Genomic DNA, 18,487 nt, shown 5'->3' with positions numbered 1-18,487 from the left:
ACTTGCCCGCCGCCCTTACCCATCTTGGGATGAAGTAGATCCCGACTCGATCGACTCCCCTTTCTCACGTCACAGAGGTCTGCGCTTTGCGCTTTGCGCTCCGCTCCCGAACTCGCCAACCCAGTCAGCCATTGCCCTCGTTTCGTCGACCATTTTCCTCTCTTCTCCCCCTCTCGACTGCGACAACCTCCCAGCCAGGCATGCCATTCCTCATGCCACAGCCTAGGTAGATCACCAGCGATGGAGGAGGCGTCCAAAAGCCGGTCCGGCCACGAGAGCAACCCCGACCAACCCACGTCCACGTCCACGTCCGAGAAGCACCCCGCCCCGTCCAATAACGACGCCGCCAACAAGAGGCGCCGAGGCCTGGGCGTCGTCACCCCTAATGCCTGCACCGAATGCCGCAAGAAGCGCGCAAAGGTATGTCCATCTATCTTGCCCCTTTCTAGGTTGCATCCATTGCTGTCGCATACAATCCGAATCGCTGACCCTCTCGCCTTTTCCTCCCCCGTAGTGCGACGGCCAAAGACCCTGCGGACGATGTAGGGCGCAAAAGGACGTCGAGTGCGTCTACGAGATTCCCGTGCGGCAATCCAAAGAAAACCTTCGAACCGAGATAGACCAGCTGCGACGTCAACAGCGTCAGCATGACTCCGTCTTCTCCGCCCTCGTCCGCCCCGAGCTGTGGGAGGAGGTCCTCACGCGCATGCGCAGCGGCCAGACCATCGAGAACATATCCGAGTGGCTGAGCTCGGGGGGTGCCAATTCCATGCCCCAGTCCAACTTTGGCTTCTCGCTACCGCCTCCGCAACAGCCCAAGCAGCAACCGTCCGGCGGCGTGACGCTCCCGCCTCTGGCCGGCATAGGATATGGCCCTGGCCTCGGCGCCGGAGGAGGGTACGGGCCATTGGCCACGGCCGGCGCAAACCACGCCAAGCAAGAGTATGACCACAACAGCCCCTGGGCCATCTCCTCGCAGGACCAGTCGCATTCCACCCGCAGCAATTCCCACCCGGACGTCATGCAGTGGACCGCCGACATGGCCCCCAACACGCGCGTCGGCTCCTGGCTGCAGACGCAGCAGTCCCCGGTCGAAGGGTCGCGCCATCACGGCTTCGACCAGATCTTCGCGCCCATCCAGTCTCCCGAGATGAAGGTGCCGCCCGATACGTGGACCAACGTGACGACCGACACCAACCTCGTCCAGCACCTGCTCGCCCTGTACTTTTGCTGGGAATACCCTACCTTTGCCTCGCTGAGCAAGGAGCATTTCCTCAAGGACTTCCTCGACGGCAGACATCGTTACTGCTCGCCCATCCTGGTGAATGCGCTCCTGGCCCTGGGATGCCGCTTTTCCACACAGCCCAATACACGCGCAAACCCGGATGACCCGTACACGTCTGGGGATCACTTCTTCAAGGAGGCCTTGCGGCTCATGTACCGCGAGAGCAACCACCACACGCTGATGACGATCCAGGCGCTGGGCATCATGTCCATCCGCGAGGCCAGCTGCGGGAGGGACTCGGAGAGCTGGTACTACGCCGGCCAGAGTGTGCGCCTCGCCCTCGAGATGGGCCTGCACAAGGTGGACGAGAACGGCGACCAGGACGAGATGGCGGTGCAGGCGGCGACATTCTGGGGCGCTTTCGCTTTGGACCATGCATGGTCCTTGGCCACGGGCTCGTTGCCCCAGTGCTCTTGTTTCCCCCAACTACCGCCGAAGCCGGCCATTATCAACGACATCGAATCGTCCCTCTGGGTTCCCTACACCGACGATGGTAAGTATAGACCCGCTCTCCTTGGCGGCAATCTCCTCGATTGGTTTCTGAAATTTGTGCAAATAGGTTCTGACGTTTTAGGCGCTCCATTGCAACGGTCCTGCGAGCAGCCGTCCAACGTGCGCTCCGTCTACAAGTGTTTCTGCGAGCTGAGCGAGTTGGTCCACCAGTCCCTATACGTCCTGCACTCGCCCGGCCGGCCCGTCACGAGCCGGGACCTCCTCAACATATACACACAGTACTTGAATTGGTATGACCGGATACCCGAAGTCCTGCGCCTCGGCCACAACTTCACCCCTGCGGTCCTCTTCGCCCACATGTACTACCACTTCGCCATCTTACTCCTCTTCCGGCCTCTGATCAAACTGCGCATCATCGGCTCCAGCATTCTGCCGCGCGACGTCTGTTCCCAGGCCGCCGACGCCATCCAGGGGCTGCTGCGCTCGTACTCGCAGCTGTACACGCTCCGGCGGACGCCCTCTTTCGTACCCTATTTTGTACTAACATCTTCCATCATGCACCTGGCCATCGGTGCCTCGTCTCCCATGCAGAGCGGCTCGTCGCCGGCAGCCGCCTCGAACCCCTCGACGGCAAAACCCGACGGCGCGGAACTGCCACACGGCCATCCCCGGCCACAGTCGTCCTCGCACGCTAACAACAACGACAACGACGAGGCCGCCGACGACGACGACACGCGCTCGACGCGGACCTCGTCCTCGACGGCGACGCTCAGCCCCCAAGGTGGCCGAGTCGCTGCGGCAGGGCATCGCCGACCTCGAGGAGATGGCGCCGTGCCACCACTTTGCCGAGCAGGCCCTGCACATCCTGCGGTACCTGGCGCGCAAGTGGCACATCGACATCGACCTGTCCAAGGACGGGGGGCTGTCGCACGACGAGGTCGACAAGCTCGTGGGGCCCCAGACGAGCAGCCTCAACTTCTTCACGCCCAAGGTGGTCGAGAACGACTTCATCTGCGCCTGGGGCACGCCCGGCGACTACGACGACGAGAACGATGGGCCGCCGGGCCCGGCCAAGGGAGCGTCGCGGGAGGAGCAGGACAGGGGCGACGACATGCCGCAGGGGGTCCGCAAGCAACAGCAGCAAAAACAACAACAACGGCAGCAGCGGGCGCGGTCTCCGAGCTCGCAGATCGACACGCGGGAGCACGCGGGCGGGCTCGAGGCCATGGAGGACGACTCGGCGACGGTGGGCGAGGCCGACGCGCTCGCGCGGCTCAAGGAGACGGCCGGGCCGGGCACGCGCGCGACGTCGGCCAAGCGCATGGAGAGCATGGAGAACCCCCTGTTCTGGCCGTTTCCCATGCAGGGGCGGCCGATCCTGGCGTCGGGGCACAAGCTGCGGGAGGCGGGGTTTGCGCCGCTTTAATAGCTCAACGAGTAGTGGCCTAGGAGAGGGAAATACGATGGGACACATGTGGGCGAAACGCACACCGTATATATCTTTGTTCGCATGAAACACACACACACATTAAGGGCAGAGGGAGATGGGATATACATGAGACCTCACGGGATATGTTTGCGAGGAGGAGGGTTGGTCCTGATGCAAAACGATGTACGTACATACATAATTTGTTGTGTGAATATTCATGATACCCCCCAAGCTGAGATTGGGAAAGGCGCTCTTCTCTCCGCTCTAGCTTTAATCTATGATGATATCTGAGACGGTGGTTGGTCATGAAGGCTACGGGTGGCGCCTATCTGCTAGTTGCCTCTCATCCTTTGGGGAATGATGTGTAATTTTCTCAGGGCCAAGTCAGCACACCTATTTTTCATCCTCGAGTTGCACGCATTGAAACGATTGATCGCAGCAGCACGCAGCAGGACCAGATGGATAGAACGGAAGCAGCGCTGACGAACAAGATCTCTCTCCAGCACACGGGGGTTCATCTTTCGGAACGAAAGACTTATACCGAATAAAGCACAGAAAGAAGCAGCCAGACGAATTGTGGAAGAAGCCGCCAAACACCTAGTATTTTCTGTCTGGCAAGTAATGCAAAAAGATGGGGTTGAATGTGAACGACAAAGAAAACGAGGAAGAAAAAAAACTTGTACGTATGTATGTGTGCCCTACTCCTGTAACGCCTAGCCAATGGTCTCTCTCTCTCTGCCTGCTTTTGGGGGGGAATCATGAGAGCGAGCTGTCCCGCCGACACAAAAAACAAGACACTATATGTCCTGCCCTGCTTTGTTCCGGAAAAAGGAAGAAGATTATAATACAGCATGGCCTCTTCGCATCATGGACGGTCCCATCGCACTGCCACCCCTCCCTTCTCTCCATCTCCCCGGCTACGCGGACGCCCTCAATACCTCTTCGACGGGCTGCGGCTCTTCGTCGGACTCCTGGACCGGTGCTCCTTGCTCGGGCTCCTCCTCCTCCCGCCCCCGGGCGTCTCGTACGGCGGCGGCAGCAGCTGCGGCCGCGCGCTGTCCGGCGAGGCGTCCGTGTCGGGCGTCTCGTCCTGGTCCAGCATGTAGGCGACGCCGCCGCGGTGCGGCGTCCGGGGCGGCGCGGCGTAGTAGTACGGCTGCGGCGGGGGGTTGCGGGCGATCTGCGAGGGGCGCGCGTGCTGCGGGACGGCCGTGGTGAAGTTGGGCGGCGCCGTCGACTTGAACAGGGACGCGCCGCTGACGCAGAAGATCAGGATGAGGACGAAGAAGGCCGCCTGTGAGGAAGTCGGTTAGCAAACCCGGTTAATTGCAAATACGGGCGAGGGACGAGAGAGAAAAAGCTCACCATGGTCTTCCAGTGCATCGACTCGAAGATGGTGTTGAAGATCTCGACGAAGTTCTTGGCGCCGAAGCGGACCTGGTAGTTCTGGTCTTGGTTCTGGTGCATGCAGACATGCCACTCCTGGCACAGCCCGACGATAGCAGGCAGCGGGTCCTGGCAGTTGTTCTTGGTGTACTGCTCGGTGCACTTGACGATCTCGTCCAGGATGATCTGCTTCTCCTTCAGGCCGATCAGGCTCATCTCGTAGCGGAAGGCGCCGTAGACGTTGAAGAGGATCCAGAGGGCGAAGCCGAGGACCGACGCGTTGAAGGCGAGCGTCAGCCAGTAGCCCAGGATGTAGGGGGCCGTGGGGTGCTTGGAGATGGTGGACAGGAAGTTGCCGAACCAGCCCTTGTTGTGCGCCGCGTTGCCGCCTCTCCGCTGGCTCCGCGGCTGGTCGCGCTCGTTGGGCTCGTAGGTGCTGTCGTCCGTGTCGGGGTCGTCGAACTCGGCGAGCTCGTTGCTGTACTTGTAGGGCAAGCGGTAGCCACTGATGTCCTTATTATCGTGGAGTCTCTTGCGCTTCCGTATCTTGTCGCGGTTCTCGAACATGGTGACCCTGCCGCTGCTGATCTCGCCCTTGCCGGGGGACCGCGTCCGCATGGCGTTGGAGATGGTCTTGGAGCGGGCGGGCGTCAGGGCCATGTGGCTGACGTAGCGGGCGTTGTCGTCGGGGGTGTCGGGCTCGAGGAAGTCGGAGGCGTCGGCGTCGGTAGCGGCCGGGCTGTCCTCGACCTCGGAGACGGGGTCCATGTCGAAGGGCTTCCGCGGCGTCGTGAAGGCCGGGTTGCGGAACGGAGGGGCCGTGTTTGTGCGTTGGAATAGAGGCTGTGACGAAGAAGAGGGCGTGTTGGCCGACGAGGATGTGGACGACGCTTCGTGGCGAAGGAACGACGAAGGTTGCGGCGGCTTGTTGGGACTCTGCGATGGTCCGAACAGGTTCGGGGTGCTGTTGGCGGCGAGTGCGCCGGGACGAGTCGCTCCAAAGGCAGTGTCTGCGGGTTGCATGGTCAGCGCAAAGCGAGGAAAGGTTGGCGGTGGTGGGTTGCAATCCCGACTTACTATTTTTTCGGGCATCTTGTAGTGAGCGAACAAACGGACTGGTGGGATCCATGGGTCCTTGGGTTTGGTATTCCCAATCCATGGGAGATTCGTAGGTGCGCCGCTCCATGACTTCGATCCCGGATTATAGAAAAACAGCTATATGCAGGTATGTTGCCCGAGAAAGCGAATGGAAAGGGAAAGCTGGTGATGCGACAAGGACCTCAGGAGACACTGGGTGTCGGGGATGGTGTCGCCGGCGGTCTGCAGCTGTGAAAGCAGGAACAGGAAGGCTGACTAGATCGACGCAACACTCAACGCATGCACACAGACGCTCTCTCGATGGGGCGGTTTGACCGATCTTTCATGTGGCAGTCCATGTAGACATTTTAGCAAGACTAGCAAGTTAGCTACGAACTAAGAAATTGATGACCGTTAATCAGGTTGCATCTGGTGTCGTCAATTGATGGGGTAACCGTCAGCCACAGTAAACAAAAGCCGCCACAGACGGGACAGCAGCAAGTAGAACAAGTAGTGCAAGTAGTGGGGTCGGCGAGGCTGAAAAACAGCGTAGGGATTAGGGATTGGCACTGACTTCAACATTTCTTGAAGCAGGCACCACGCAAAGCAGCTGCAAGGACAAGCAGCAAGGCTGGATGGGAACAATCCTCATCTTCATCCATCTCCAAACCACCATCTCTTCCTTTCTCTTCTTCTTTTTCCACACAGGGAGGGAAAGCTATTATCCTTTTAATCACTGTGCCGTGCAACAATTCAGCCTCCAATCTTCGTTGCCAGCCAGAACAATCTAATTTCTCGCGAGCCTGCCTGAGGCTTTGTCCTCGCCACCTGCCACTTCGCGTCTCTCTTTCCTCTCGCCGCCTTTTTCTCATCCAAACCGCCATCATGTCCGACGTCGAAGACTCCGCTGCAGCGGCGGCCCCCGAGACGTTGCACGAGGAGGACCGCGACGACCAGCAGGAAAAGGAGCTTGGCGACTACGACGTCGAAGACGCCGGCGACTCTGATGCCGTGTCCGATGCCCTGTCCGACGTCGACGAAGACCAGTTCGAAGACTACAATCCCGAAAACGCCCGCATCGAAGACAAGCCCGTCGAGATCGACGAAGACGTCGCCCGTACCCTCAAGGCCGGCAAGCGCAAGGGCCAGGCCGTCCGCAAGCCCAAGGAGGGCCGACGCGAGAAGAAGCGCTCGCGCCAGGACGACAACGACGGCGCCGACGGCGAGATCCAGACTGGCAAGCGACGACGAGCCGGCCCCTCGGCCGCCGCGTCGCGCAGCGAGAGGGCGTCGCCCGAGCCCGTGCCCGAGGAGAATCTGACGCCCGAGGAGCGCCGCAAGCGCGCCATCGAGCGCGCCGCCGCCAAGGACGTCAAGAAGCCGTCGCAGCGCCGCCGCAAGAAGGACGAGATCGACCTCGAGAACGACCTGGCCGAGCGCATCGACGTGCTCAGCCAGGCCATGGGCAAGGCCTGCGAGGCCGACAACAACGCCCGCCTGGCCGGCCAGCCCGCCAACAACAAGCTCCGCATCCTGCCCGAGGTCATGTCGCTGCTCAACAGCAACAACCAGCAGGACGCCATCGTCGACCCCGACCACAACTTCCTACGCGCCGTCACTTGGTTCCTCGAGCCCCTGCAGGACGGCTCGCTCCCAGCCTACACGATCCAGCGCGACATCTTCAACGCCCTGCTTCGCCTCCCCATCGAAAAGGACTCGCTGAAAGCCAGCGGCCTGGGCAAGGTCGTCCTGTTCTACACCAAGAGCAAGAAGCCCGAGATCGGCATCAAGCGTATTGCCGAGCGCTTACTGGGTGACTGGAGCCGGCCCATCCTCAACCGCACCGACGACTACAAGAAGCGCCACATTGAGACGCGCGACTTTGATTACCAGTACGTTTTCCTGTCTCCTCACTCTTTTCGCTATGACTACAAAACAAAACAATCCACTAACTCCTTTTCTCACCACACAGGGCCGCCAAACTCCGACAAGCACCCGGCTCGCAGTTCACACTGTCGCAGCGGCCCGGCCCGCCGGCGACGCAGCTCACGCGCCGCGAGATCGAGCGCGAGCGCATCCTGGCCCAGCCCGACAAGGGCGGCAACCGCGCGCGCGTCACGGGCCTGCCCTCGAGCTACAGCGTGGCGCCCAAGAGCACCTTCACCACGTCGTCGCAGTCGGGCCCCGAATACAAGCCCATCGGCGCCAGCGGCGACGCTGCCTTCCGCAAGATCATGCTCCGGAACAAGGCCAAGAAGAAGTAGACGTCTGCGCCCGGCCGCCACATCATCCGCCGCCCGAAATGGCCAACAGCTTCAACGACGCCTCTCGCGGGCTTCCGGAGAGACGGGATTGGGTTCCGTTTGGCCGTGGGAAGAGGGGCGAGGGAAGGCAATGCCAGTTTTGCTACAGTGTTTTGCGTTGGGGGGTACTAAGTAGTTGCTGCACAAACAGGGGCGTTCCAGGCGTTTTGCGAGGTGGTTTTGTTTTGTTCCCGCGAGGACTGTACCACACGTCACATAAAGTAGCCCATTCCCATTAGGTACAACAATTCTAGATTGCTACGATGTGCAGCCGCCAAGTCTTCTGGCACCGCGTCGTTTACACAACCGTTTTCTCCTCGTCTCTTGTCTGTCTCCCTGTCCTGGGAGAGAAGATGGCCAAATCTATCTGTGCGATAGTTCATACCTAGCTAGGCAGCCGCCTTCCTGGTGCCTGTAAGGAGGTGATGGGGGGGGCGAGTGCAGAGTTGGAAACAACATCTCTGCATCCATCCCGCCCTTGGTCTGGTCTGGTCTTGGAGAAATCCTAATTGCCAAGCTTTGTCGCTTGTCGGTAGGATGGCTATCGCGACATGCTGCTTGCTTGTGCAACCATTCAGAACCAGGGGCCATGCGAGAAACCGCCGGGGGGCAGAGATCAGACGAGCAGCAACTCGGTTGCCATTACCTTACCGTTCGTCTTGGGAACGTTCTATGCAACCCGCCCCCTATGTTTCTTTCTCGAGGGCCGTCGCTTGCGGGTTGATGCCCGACCCTGCTCCCTTGCTCTCCATGCACGTCGCCAGCCTTGTCATCCATCTCCTTTTTTTGATCAAATGCCCTCCTCCCCCCCCTTTTCTCTCGCCGTACGTATCCTAGTACGGAAGTAGTGTCAACATACTTGCTTGCATGCATACCTCGCTCGCTCGTCTCAACCGATTCTGAACCACAAACTACCTGGTTCGACAAGTATCTTCGATTCCCAGATCCGCATCACACTCCCCGCGTCGCGTCTTGGATGCCGCAAGATTTCTTCCACGGCTTCCCAGTTTCTTTGCATCGGAATTATGCAGCATGCACCGCTGTCGCTGTTGCTCGTTGTCATTTCCTTCTTTCTTCTATCTACTTGTAATGCTGCCCCCTTTTCATGCCATCCAGACATCTATCAAATGCCCTGTAATCAAATTAAAACGCTTTCATAATTTCTGTCTCTCTCTCTCTCTCGTGCTTTTGGGGTTGCTCTTGCTCCCTGCTGTCCTTTTCCAGGGGCAACACACAGCAAGGCTTTGGGCGGGGGTGTTGTGTGGATGCATAATTAATGGTTGTCTATGGCAAGATTCGCTAAATGCACCGAAGAGCCAGCCAGCCATTTTTCATTTCTTTGATTGGATTCCTTCATCTTCTTTCTTCTTCTTGTTCTCGCTCGACTTACAATGTACTGTAGCCAGTCGATCCATCGCTGGAAGGGGCTGTTATTTGGTTTTGGGGATCCGCGAGTCTCAGATCAATCATCAAGGGCCCCCCTTCATTTCCCCTCCCTTTTTCCTCTATCGATTCCTCTTAGATCTGTTCCATGCGCCGCCGCTGTGTGCTCCTCCTCGCTGGAGTCCGGGTTCGGCCGCTTCCATATGCCCTCCCTCCTCTGTATGACAGCCCCCAGGTTCGAGGGGGTTCTAGTTCGATAGCTTCGTCGCCACCGGTATAGCAACACGGGCCACTAGCGAGCCTTCTTGACCTCCGTAGCCCAACCCTCGATCCCTTCCCCCTTGCTTCCCGGCACCAGGCTGTTCAGTTTCACGTCCTCCATGCCGGGCGTGTCGTTGAGCCAGGGGTGGTTCGCCATGCCGCCGGCGTTGGCCCGCTTCTCGGGCAGCAGCTCCAGCATGGGCAGCAGGAAGTCGGCGACCTGGCTGGGCTGGTACTCGAGGGCCGGCGTCGTCTCCTCGTCGGGCGCGTCGTCGTTTTCGGCCGCCTCCTTGGCCAGCTTGCGCTCGCGTTCCTCCCGCTCCTTGGGCGTCAGGTCTTTGGAGTCCTTGTAGTGATACTTCTCGCGCAGTACGTCGGGCAGCGCCCAGTGTCGTAACCGGTGAATGTTGCGGAGCTCGCCTCTCTTATTGAAGATCTCCTGAGACCAACGTCCCTGCTTCCACAGGTCCTTGGGGAAGGGGCCGAGGAGCTCAATTATCTGAGCAATGTGGTCGTCGTCTTTGCCGTATTTGGTTCCTGACTGCGGATCAAACAAATAATCGCCAGTAATGAGTTCAAAAGTCTTTATCCACAAGTTAGTCGATTGCCGTCTTCTATCAACCTCCAGAAATAGGACGTCTCAGCTGGATATACGCACCATACACGCCATACTCCAAACATCTGTGCTGGCGCCCCATTTACCCCCCAAAATGACCTCGGGAGACCGGTACTGCCGGGTCTGGATGTCATTAGTGAAATGATGCGAGACCCAGCAGGCGTTGCCGAGATCGGCAATCTTGACGTTGATGATGGGACCCTTTCGTTTCCTCTTCTTCTTGTCGGGGCTCGAGTTGCCTCCCGAGGCGGATTTGTCGAGAGATATGCCCGAAACCTCCTTGCTGAGGATGTCACTGCGCCCATAGAGTCAGAATCAGGATATGCCTCGCCGGGAACACACATGTTCCATGTTGCATATTCACAAAAGGGGTGTGCAATAACTTACGCCGTCTTCTCCCTTTGGCCCGACTTCTCGCTAGAGTTCTTGTCGCCTGAAGCACCTATGGAATCAGAATCATCAGCACATCTTCGCCCGTCTTCTGCAACACGTCCGTGCCACAGCGGGAGTGTTGTCGCGCCACGCACGCCGAGCGACCAGGGGCCGCCTGCTAGTGTGCGTGCTAAAAGGGTTTGTGCTCATTGCGGGGGCGGGGCGCCACTCACTGTCCTGCATCATGGCGTTGAGGCTGGTGTGGGATTTCTGCGACGGGAACATGTTGTTCTGGTTGAAGGAGGCGTTGAGCGGCGACGGCAGGGGCTGGCTGCCCGTGATCAGCGTCCGTCTCCGGCGGCGGCCGTTCCTGTGGTTCTCCTTGTCGGCCGTGCTCTCGCTCTTGACCACCTTCTTGACGACCTGCTCCACGTCGCCGATCTCAATCAGCACGTTCTCGGGCTTCAGGTCCGTGTGGATGATGCCGCATTCGCGGTGCAGGTAGTCGAGTCCCATGAGCACCTGCTTCGTGATCTGCACCACCAGGTCGCGGGGGATGCCGCGGTGCTGCCACTTCTTGATGAGCCCCAGCAGGTTCTCGCCCAGGACCTCGAAGACCATGCAGACGTGCACGCCGTTCGGGCCCTTGTGCTCGAACGAGTCGAGCAGGCTCACGACGTATTTCCGGCCGGGGTGGTTCGGGTTCGCCTGGACGATCTTCTGGAGCAGCTTGATCTCGTCAATGGCGGTTTCGGTGTAGTGGCTCGCGGACCGCACGACCTTGAGGGCGACGTGGTTCCCGGAATTGTTGTCCCTCGACAGCCAGACGGTAGAGAAATGACCCCATCCCAGCTTCCGCACCACTGTGTACTTCCCGTCCTTGAACTTCTCGCCGATCTGCACGGGGTGGTAGCCGCCCTTGCAGTAGTCCTCGGAATCCTCCTCGTCGGCGGTGTTGTCGGCGGCGTCTTCGGGCCCCGACGAAGAGGTAGGGGAGTGCTGATTCATGGCCTGCGCGAGGTGCGGCGGTCTGAGCGTGAAAGAAGACATGGTCAGCGAGAATCCCAAGAAAGCTGTCGGCGGCGACGGGTGCCTCGTGGGAAGAACAAATGCGATGCGATGCGACGCGCAAAGTGAATGAAGGAGGGTGAGTAGGCAGGAGGCACACAAAAGCGCAATACGAAGTGCAGGTGGCGAAGGCCAGAGCCAGGGCCAGAGCCAGCGACACGCACGTGGGCTGGGCGCGTAATTGGGCAGACAGGAAGAAGAACTGGAACGCCTTGTGATTTGATTGAATGGTTGATTTCGAGTGAGCGAGTGAGCGTAGGTCAAAAAAAAACTTGGATATACCGCAGACGGCAGCGAATTCCAAAATCAGAAGCGACAGCAGGACTGTTGCTGTGCTTATGGAGTTTTGGTTCGCCGGAGACGAGGTTTGGCTTTTGGGGGGTCCGTAAAGCCCAAAATCCACGATCCAAGCGCCCGCCCGCACTTGAGGGCAACAACCAAGGCAGGGCGAGATGACCTCAACGCCGGTGCAAGGCAAGGGGACGAATGCCCACAGCGCTAGCTTTAACAAATAAAAAAACGAGGATATCTGGGAAATCACAACAGCAGGGTATGGATTAACCTTTTCTTGGTGTTCATCATTTTGCCAGGAGGGCTCAGCGGTGGTGGTGATTTTGGTATGGTGGTGGTGTAGGGCGGCAGTGGCAGTGACAGTGGCAGTGGCAGTTGTAGAGAGACTTTTGGGAACCCAGTAAGTCGTTGGGGCGGCGGCGCGCGGGGGTGGGATTTTTGGGGGATTTCAAGACCGCCACAGGGAATGAGGGAAGTCGTTTTCGTCGACAAGATAACAGGTAAAGCGGAGCAACAGGCACAGAAGAAGAAAAAAAATCAATCTTCAAAAGAGTACCGGCACTATCTCTCTTTTGCTTCTCCTCTCTCCTTGCCTCAACTCGAGAGAACGGATGAATGGGGGAGGGATTGGATGGAGATGGAGGGAGAGGGGAGCAGCGGGAACATGGCCACTCAAAAACAGAGACAGACAGGCACACACCAGACCGCCTCCATCCGTACCCCTTCCCGCAACCAAGACCTAGACAAGCCGGTACTGCACATACGTACTACTTTGGGACGGGATTTTCGACGTATGCAGAGAATGACTGACTAACTACCCATAGCCCAGTACGTCAGGCCGTAGCAAGCAGTATGGAGATGGGGTGATGGATAGCGAAAAAGACAGGGCGGGTGCCAGGGAGACCAGGCGGTAGTGCCGTGGTGGGCGATATCAAATCAAGACACACACACACGCACGCACGCTCAGAGACGGCCGCAAATGAAGCCCCCGTCCCAGCAAGAAAGCGGGTTCTCACGCCCTGGCGATCGTGCCCCTCTCTCGCACCACGCACTGGCTGGGCTGACTGGCCATTGGGCACTCGCTTTGGGGCTTACCAAGATCACTGAGCTTCGGCAAGAAGAAGGGTAGATTGGCATTGTAGAGATAGATGCAAATGCAATGCATGCAGCAGCCGCCGCCTATGGCAGACCGCCAAACACACACACCCCCCCGTCATATGTCTATAAGTGATGCGTGACACGATCCATACGATGCCTCGTGATCCGAGCTGGATGCAGGAGGAATGGAAATGCCCGTGCCAGGTACGCATATACTTAGACGGACAAAGGCGGGAACCAGGCGCGTGCGCGGCGCCGAAAGAGGGCAGAAACACCAGACGAACGGCCAAGCAGCAAAGCAAGTAGCACACAGCTTGTTGCTAGTTGCTAGTCCCAACTGCTAGAAGGCCCCAGGAACGTTCACGGAGACGGGAGCCGAGTGGTCTTTCGATGCCCGTTCGCATGCCGCGCCCTGCGACATCCGCCTTGTCCATGGGACGGGACGGGCGGACGGACTTGCTTGGCTCGCCAGCAGTAGCAGCTGCGTGATGTGTGATGTGCATACAGTTGCGAAAGCTCTCTCGCGGGTCTGTATGGCATTGGACTCCTCTGGATGGATTGGAAGCGGGACCGGAACACCCATGGATGGGGCCTGGCTTGGCTCTCGCTCTCTCTCTCTCTCGTGCCATGGCTCGTATCATGGCACTTGCGCACTGATATATTTTGCTGGCAAGGAGGGAGCGTCATAGTAACAAGGGTATGTATGACACCCAGTTGTTGTTATTGTTGTTCCTTCGGTCAACCCCGCCAACCAAAGCCACAAACAAGCACAAGCAACAAGCCCAGCACGACAACAGCTTGGGAGGACGTGCCATGTTGCGATGCGACGACTTCGCGCGCTGGCCGGACCGGGAACAATTGAATTGGGTAGAACAAACAAGGCGGTACAAGGTCGCAGGCCACTAGGTCCCGATGCCGACTGGCCGGTGCACGCAGAAGATAGGGAGAAGATTCAAGTCATTGTAGACGACGGAGGGTTGTAGTGTACTTACGGAGGTACGGGGCCTTCTGTGGTGATGATAGGCTTGAGCCCTTCCTTCTTCCGCTTCTTCAGGGAGGAGCCGTTGGCGCCGGCCATCAGCGGAGTCTCGCCAGGCGGGAGCGTCGTGGGCTGAGACAGAGGAGCTTCGGGGTTCATGGGCGACGCGGTCGGGGCATTTTCCGCCGCTGCCGAGTTGGTCGACTGCTGGCCGTTCATGATTTCTGGTAGGTTTCTGTTCCGGGATAAGAGGAAGAGGAGGAGGAGGGAGTATAGGCGATAGATAACTATCTGATTATAGATGTATTCGGTATCGATGCAGTAGGCAGTTGTCGCGAGAGAGGTAGGTATGTAGTGCAATGGTTGGTCTACTGCGGTCAATGGGTGGTGCATGCGAATGATCCGAGAGGCGATAGGTGGAAAGCTGACGATGCGCTTGGGCGGGTTCGGCAGGTGCACTGCGATGCGATGCGCTGGAATGCGACGCGACACCAGTAACTCGGAAAGGAGGTACGACACGATATTCGGCGATGCGATGCGATGCAATGCGATACGATACGCTCGGCGGGAGAAGGGGGTGATTCGATCGGGGCAGCTGCAATGGGTGTCTTGTCTCTTCGTCTTCGGGTTGGTGCACAGCTCTTTCTGAGACGAGGACCAAAAAAGAAATGATGATGTCGTCAGATCGGAAGGGGGGTTGGCGACGCAAGCAGGTCTAGAAGGAAAATCGAACGTGGGCGCAGTAGTCACAAACGAAGGCAAACGGAACTTTTAATGCGAATCCAATCAATCTTCAACCCGGTTAATCCATTAATCAATCAATGGCAATGACAAGGAAAGTGAGGGTAACAGTAGTCGGCGAGGTTCTAGGCTTTCCAGGAGATTCGGAGAGAGGGAGGTCTTGGAGGAGGGAAATGGCGGGGGAGGCTGATATGGCGTGGACAATGGACAGGGAGAAGGTTGGACTCGATAAGGAGTGGCAGGAAGCAGGTCACCGTAGTGGCAGGTCACTATTCACTATGGAGGGGGCGGGTCGATCTTCGGCGTCGTGCAACCAGCAACCTAAATCCTACTCTCTTGAGAACGTCATGCTCCGTCTCTACATTTGTTTCGCCTTCCCTCACGTTACCAGGCACGCACACGGCAGACGGTGAGCTCGTCGGTTGTCGGTTGCATGAGTCGCTGAGCGTTGCACAAGCATCTGCAGCCAGTCGATCCCAACACCGGTCCCCAACCCGTATCAGGTTTTTCCACCCCAATAGCACGTTGTAGATGGCCATGCCTATATAGTCCGCCTCCTCCTCCTCCTCCTCCTCCTCTTCGCCAGCATCCTTGTCGCTAAGCCTCTCCCGATTCTGGCTTAACCTTTTAGTGCCCCTACTTTAAATGTCGACGTCTTCCAATGGCATCGCTCCAAACGGACACCTGCCTTCCACAGCTTGGTCAGGGTCTTTAATTCGACTCTCTTCACCTCCCCAACACAATAAGAAATTCCCGCTTTCTAGTCTGTTTTTCGAAGCCCAACTCACTAGGCATTGCCTCGAAACCTCACACATGGAAAACCGGTTTCTCGTATCGTGATTGACTACCTTCCAAATTTCAATTCGCCAACTTCGTCTTGAACCGGCAGTCGGTTGGTCTGGCGGGATACACATATTCCGGAAGAGGCAACCCGCCGCTCAACCCATCCGATGTGCAACATACCAACAAAAGTGCTCGCGTGAATCAGCCGAGTCCGGAGTCCTCATCAGCTGCCTTCACGCCCACAGCTCGGACGGATGACCTCGACGCCGACCCTCTTTCGCGTCATGCCTCCCACACCATCCCATCCCTTATAATATTGAGAAGAACCCCGACGCTATCTATCTATCTACCATTCAGCTAGCCACCCGGTTGTTGATGATACGGCAGTGGTGAGTACAGCGTCGCATCAGAAGGTAAGCTTGCATAGAGTCGTACCAGACACCCACAGTTGGGCTGCTGCCCCCCATGCCACAGCAAACGTACAATGGCGTCATGGTCGCCGAGCGCGGGGTTGGAATTCGATCCACCGACGTTACTTGTGGACTTTTGGACTGGCAAGCCCTTGCGCCAGGCCGCATCCGGAGATGGCAGCTTTGTACGGGGCCATGGCAGCTGGACCAATCAGCTGGCTCCGAGGGAAATGTATATTCAACAACATCAACATCAGCCCCTTATGTGAAGCTTTTCATCTTTATTGGCGAATGGAGTGGCCACTACCCAGACTGGTAATGACCCTTTATCTGGCACTATCACAAACCATGATATTCATGCTAGTGTTCTCTCTCAGGTGGGGGTCGTAAATCCTCAACATAGTCTGTCCCATGACCCAAGAGTAGTACCGACACCAATGTCCTGGCCAGTAACTCGCGAGTCTGCAGCACTAGGATTGTCTAGAACAAAACGGAGAACACACTCGATCATGAGATGATGAACTTTGCCAGCTGAAGTCAGGGGAAGATTCAGGGATATGACTGCGTACTTTATATATATATAAATTCTATATATTGCTAACCTCCCCATCACAGGAGCTCGAGTCGTGATTTTAGTGTGAACATGGAGGCATCTTCTGAGTATAAGGGTCGGCAACAATAGACAGGGCAAGATCATGTAGGTCATGTCACGCTCAAGATTGTTATAGTCAGCTTGGAGCTGCCCCTATCTTGATGAACATCTACATTGCCGGCTTTGTTGGCGTTCATTGATATATACTTCTGTCTTGCTCCGCCATGGCTGGGCATCGGAAGCTTTGCCCGGGTTGAGACACCAGGCAACCCCTACTATCCCATGCCAAGGCAAGGAGGTCGTTTCGATGGTCCTGCACTTGCGAGGCCATGCCGAGGTAGCACTAGAATGGCGACAGTGGGAACTCCGCTGATATCGGCTGGGTTCTAGAGCTCCAAAGCCGATCATGCCGATGATTCTGGCCATGCCCAAGTCAAGATCATGGCAACCAACGGATGCCGTCGTATCGGATCCAGCCCCCGTAGCCGTGGTTGTCCCGCGAGCGGCTCCCCGCTCACTCCCCAGCCGCCGCCGTCTCCTCCCTCCCCGCCCCCTTGGTCAGCACGTAGATGTCCACCCGTTCGTCCTCGGCGCCGACGCGGGGGAGCGGGATCGTCCTGGCGACGCGGTGCGACCAGCCGAACTCGTGCAGCAGCCCGAACAGCGCCTCCTCGGACGCGTGGCGCGGCTTCGTCGCGAGCAGCACGCGCGTGTCGGTCCCGTCGTGCACGAAGCTGTGGTAGTGCAGCGCGCGCAGCGTCGCCAGCAGCGCCGGCAGCGAGTCGACGTTGTACGTGCAGTCGCTCAGCACGACCAGGTCCCAGCCGCGCGCCGCCGTCCGCGGCCCGAACCGGCCCCGGCGCCCGTCGTCCCAGTCCAGGTTCTCGTACTGCAGCTCCGCCGCCGCCGCCACCGCGCAGGGGGGCCTCTCTCTCTCGTTCTCGTCCTCGGTGTGCCGCCGCCTCCGCCTCGTCTCGAGGACCGCTTCGGCGCGCGCGATGTTGGCCCGGGCGCGCTCCTCGGCCTCGTCGACGTCGGTCAGGAGGACGTGGGCCGAGCGCAGCGACCTGCCCTGGGCCGCGGCGGCGTCGAAGACGACGGCGGCGAGCGTGGTGCCCAGGACGCCCACGCCGCAGCCCAGCTCCAGGATGCCGATCTGGTCGTCGTGGCGTCGCATGGGCAGCATCTCCGCCATGACGTCTGCGGACCGGCACGAGTCGCTCAGGAACGACGCCGTGACGAGGCCCGCGTCCCAGATGTGGCGCGCGATGCTCTCGCCGATGTCCTCGCCGAGCGCGAGGTCGTGCCCGTTCCCGTCGGACGCTGCGTCGTCGTCGTCGCCCCAGCCGGGCAGGGGCATCTGGCGCAGCGAGACGGGGGCGCAGCGGCGGTTGACCATGTCGACACTGACGGGCACGACGAGCTCCGTCGGCTCTTCCTCGTAGCCGTGTCGCCAGTACGGCCGGGGCGAGGGCGCTTTGGACTGGTGGCTCCGGGCGAATATGCGCACCGTCGTTTTCTCATTGGGCAGCGGTGTCCGTAGGCGCAGCTGGGCTTTGAGCACGCGCATTCCCGCGCGCCATTGCAGGGGGCTGCCCTTGTCCGCCGGGCAGGCCAGGACTTTACCTTTCTGGGCGCCACCAGCACTCTCCAGAACCAAGCCGAGGGCCAGGGGCTCGTCCGGGCTGAAGAAAGAGTCTCCGAGGTCGGTGGTGATGGTCAAGAGCACCGAGAGGGTGTCTTCCCTCCGATTTGACGACGATTCCACCGACACGGGTCGGAGGAGTCGGATGTAGTGCATTGTACGATGACGTAGCACACTGACAGCTGTAAATTTGCTGCGTTGGCGAGGACACACAGGCGTCAGGACGTTGTCGTCGAAACCCAGCCACAAAGTCGGAAAACCCTGCCAAGCCAAGCCACTGGGTGTTTCCCCTGGACCACGTGGCTGATGGACCGA

At 58.7% G+C, this 18,487-nt stretch overlaps 6 protein-coding genes across 6 annotated transcripts; 2 read left to right on the top strand and 4 right to left on the bottom strand.

Annotated features, from left to right (window-relative positions):
* Positions 1–240: 240 nt before the first annotated feature.
* PG998_011974 (Nitrogen assimilation transcription factor nit-4) lies at positions 241–3,164 on the top strand (the record flags this gene model as incomplete). Its single annotated transcript, XM_066878790.1, has 4 exons — positions 241–420; positions 515–1,778; positions 1,845–2,527; positions 2,559–3,164. 4 exons carry the CDS (start codon positions 241–243, stop codon positions 3,162–3,164), a joined length of 2,733 nt encoding a protein of 910 aa, XP_066725174.1.
* Positions 3,165–4,098: 934 nt separating this feature from the next.
* Positions 4,099–5,739, bottom strand: PG998_011973 (uncharacterized protein; the record flags this gene model as incomplete). Its single annotated transcript, XM_066878789.1, has 3 exons — positions 4,099–4,461; positions 4,533–5,563; positions 5,631–5,739. 3 exons carry the CDS (start codon positions 5,737–5,739, stop codon positions 4,099–4,101), a joined length of 1,503 nt encoding a protein of 500 aa, XP_066725173.1.
* Positions 5,740–6,515: 776 nt separating this feature from the next.
* Positions 6,516–7,894, top strand: PG998_011972 (transcription factor IWS1; the record flags this gene model as incomplete). The annotated part of the gene is made up of 2 exons (XM_066878788.1): positions 6,516–7,522; positions 7,603–7,894. The coding sequence occupies 2 exons, from the start codon at positions 6,516–6,518 to the stop codon at positions 7,892–7,894; spliced, it is 1,299 nt and encodes a 432-aa protein (XP_066725172.1).
* A 1,714-nt stretch (positions 7,895–9,608) lies between these two features.
* On the bottom strand, positions 9,609–11,615 carry PG998_011971 (serine/threonine protein kinase SKY1; the record flags this gene model as incomplete). The annotated part of the gene is made up of 4 exons (XM_066878787.1): positions 9,609–10,160; positions 10,236–10,488; positions 10,581–10,635; positions 10,799–11,615. The coding sequence occupies 4 exons, from the start codon at positions 11,613–11,615 to the stop codon at positions 9,609–9,611; spliced, it is 1,677 nt and encodes a 558-aa protein (XP_066725171.1).
* A 2,395-nt stretch (positions 11,616–14,010) lies between these two features.
* PG998_011970 (uncharacterized protein) lies at positions 14,011–14,220 on the bottom strand (the record flags this gene model as incomplete). The annotated part of the gene is made up of 1 exon (XM_066878786.1): positions 14,011–14,220. One exon carries the CDS (start codon positions 14,218–14,220, stop codon positions 14,011–14,013), a length of 210 nt encoding a protein of 69 aa, XP_066725170.1.
* A 2,821-nt stretch (positions 14,221–17,041) lies between these two features.
* PG998_011969 (uncharacterized protein) lies at positions 17,042–18,328 on the bottom strand (the record flags this gene model as incomplete). Its single annotated transcript, XM_066878785.1, has 1 exon — positions 17,042–18,328. One exon carries the CDS (start codon positions 18,326–18,328, stop codon positions 17,042–17,044), a length of 1,287 nt encoding a protein of 428 aa, XP_066725169.1.
* Positions 18,329–18,487: the final 159 nt, after the last annotated feature.

This window comes from Apiospora kogelbergensis (assembly GCF_038363985.1).
Source record: "Apiospora kogelbergensis strain CBS 113332 chromosome Unknown utg000008l_segment0_segment0, whole genome shotgun sequence".
NCBI lineage: Eukaryota > Fungi > Ascomycota > Sordariomycetes > Amphisphaeriales > Apiosporaceae > Apiospora > Apiospora kogelbergensis.
The sequence above is the reverse complement of the archived record's forward strand: the minus strand, read 5'-3'. Positions and strand labels throughout refer to the sequence as shown.